Source organism: Panthera uncia, chromosome D1 (assembly GCF_023721935.1).
Source record: "Panthera uncia isolate 11264 chromosome D1, Puncia_PCG_1.0, whole genome shotgun sequence".
Lineage (NCBI taxonomy): Eukaryota > Metazoa > Chordata > Mammalia > Carnivora > Felidae > Panthera > Panthera uncia.
Genome location: NC_064808.1, coordinates 13,390,696 through 13,392,298, shown reverse-complemented (window position 1 = coordinate 13,392,298; position 1,603 = coordinate 13,390,696). Strand labels below are relative to the sequence as shown.

General features: G+C 38.7%; 1 protein-coding gene across 1 annotated transcript; it reads left to right on the top strand.

Annotated features, from left to right (window-relative positions):
- Positions 1 to 241: 241 nt before the first annotated feature.
- Positions 242 to 1,224, top strand: LOC125916172 (olfactory receptor 4P4-like). The gene has a single exon (XM_049622340.1). The coding sequence runs from the start codon at positions 242 to 244 to the stop codon at positions 1,175 to 1,177; it is 936 nt and encodes a 311-aa protein (XP_049478297.1). The 3' UTR covers positions 1,178 to 1,224.
- The last annotated feature ends 379 nt before the right edge of the window (positions 1,225 to 1,603 follow it).

Sequence of the window (1,603 nt, the reverse complement as noted above, 5' to 3'; positions counted from 1 at the left end):
GTACTTTTAACACTATCAGTATGACAGACTATTTGAAAAAATTAAAAAATCATAGCGGAAGCAGTTGATTCCCAAGAAAAAAAAACATAATAATATTGATTTATGATTTACCTTCTGTGATTTGTTGAGTTAACCTTTTGTTTTATTAGAAATTTATTTATGATTGTGTTAATATTATCAATGTTTTCATTCAAATTTTTTCTTTCCAGATGCTCAGTTATCTGTGCATAGCACACAATTTATGGGAAGTCAGAGGAACATCTCAGAATTCATTCTTTTGGGACTTTCCTATAACCAGAACATACAAATTTTTTGCTTTGTATTCTTCTTGTTTTGTTATGTTTCCATTTTGGTGGGAAATCTCTTAATTCTCGTCTCCATTCGATGCAGTGCCCTTTTTTACCAGCCAATGTACTATTTCCTCGGTCACTTATCCTTTATGGACATTTGCTACACCTCCTGTGTGACACCCAAACTGATAGGTGATCTGCTGCTGGCCAGAAAAACCATCTCTTATGGTAATTGCATGTTACAGGTCTTTTCCTTACACTTTTTGGGAATGATTGAAATCTTCATCCTTACAGTCATGGCCTTTGATCGCTACGCTGCCATCTGCAAACCTCTCCACTACCTGCTTATCATGAACAGAGCAAGGTGCAATCTCCTAGTCTTGGCTGCTTGGGCTGGTGGGGCCGTCCATTCTTTTTCTCAGTTTTCTATGATATTCCAGTTGCCTTTCTGTGGCCCCAACGAAATCAATCACTACTATTGTGATATCTTCCCTTTGCTGAAAGTTGCTTGTACTGATACCTACATCACTGGTGTCCTTGTGGTTGCCAATTCAGGTCTGGTCGCTTTAGTGACCTTTGTTCTCTTGTTTGGGTCTTATGTTGTCATATTATTCACTTTAAGACATCAGTCGGCTGAAGGAAGACGCAAAGCCCTCTCCACCTGTGGGTCTCATATCACTGTGGTCGTCTTATTTTTTGGGCCTTCAATCTTTGCCTACCTTCGACCTCCGACCACGTTCCCCGAGGACAAGATATTCGCTCTATTTTACACCATCATCGCTCCTATGTTCAATCCCTTAATCTACACCCTGAGAAATACAGAGATGAAAAGCGCGATGAGAAAAGTTTGGTTTCAAATGATATTTTTAGAAGAAAAACACAATTGATTTGTCCTATTCAATATGCTAAAAAGTTTATGCAGGAGTAAAAGTGGACTCGGAATCAGAGAGCTCTGTTGGTGTTCAGATCACCGAAACCAAATCGTTCACTTTATAAATGTCAGAGATGATGAGCCAAAGCATTGTGAGCAAGGTGACAATTTTACCAGCCGAACTGAGATTGGCTTAGGGCATCTGCATATTAAACATATTCCAGGCTGAGTGAACGGTGGGGCTGTCATACTCAGTAGTCAGTTATGGAGCTGTGAGGCTGACGGCGAATTTTAACATTCATTTGCATATGAAATTGATACACGGGGATTTGACAACATTTTGGCTCTCTGGAGAAATGAACAAGATTAAAAGTGCTTTTCCAAAATTAAAACAGAATGTTTTTAATTATCGAATTTTATTTCCTGTAGAATATTCATCCGA

What these genes read in the sequence shown, in the direction of transcription:
- LOC125916172 (XM_049622340.1), top strand. Translation starts at nt 242, where the DNA reads ATGGGAAGTCAGAGGAACATCTCAGAATTCATTCTTTTGGGACTTTCC.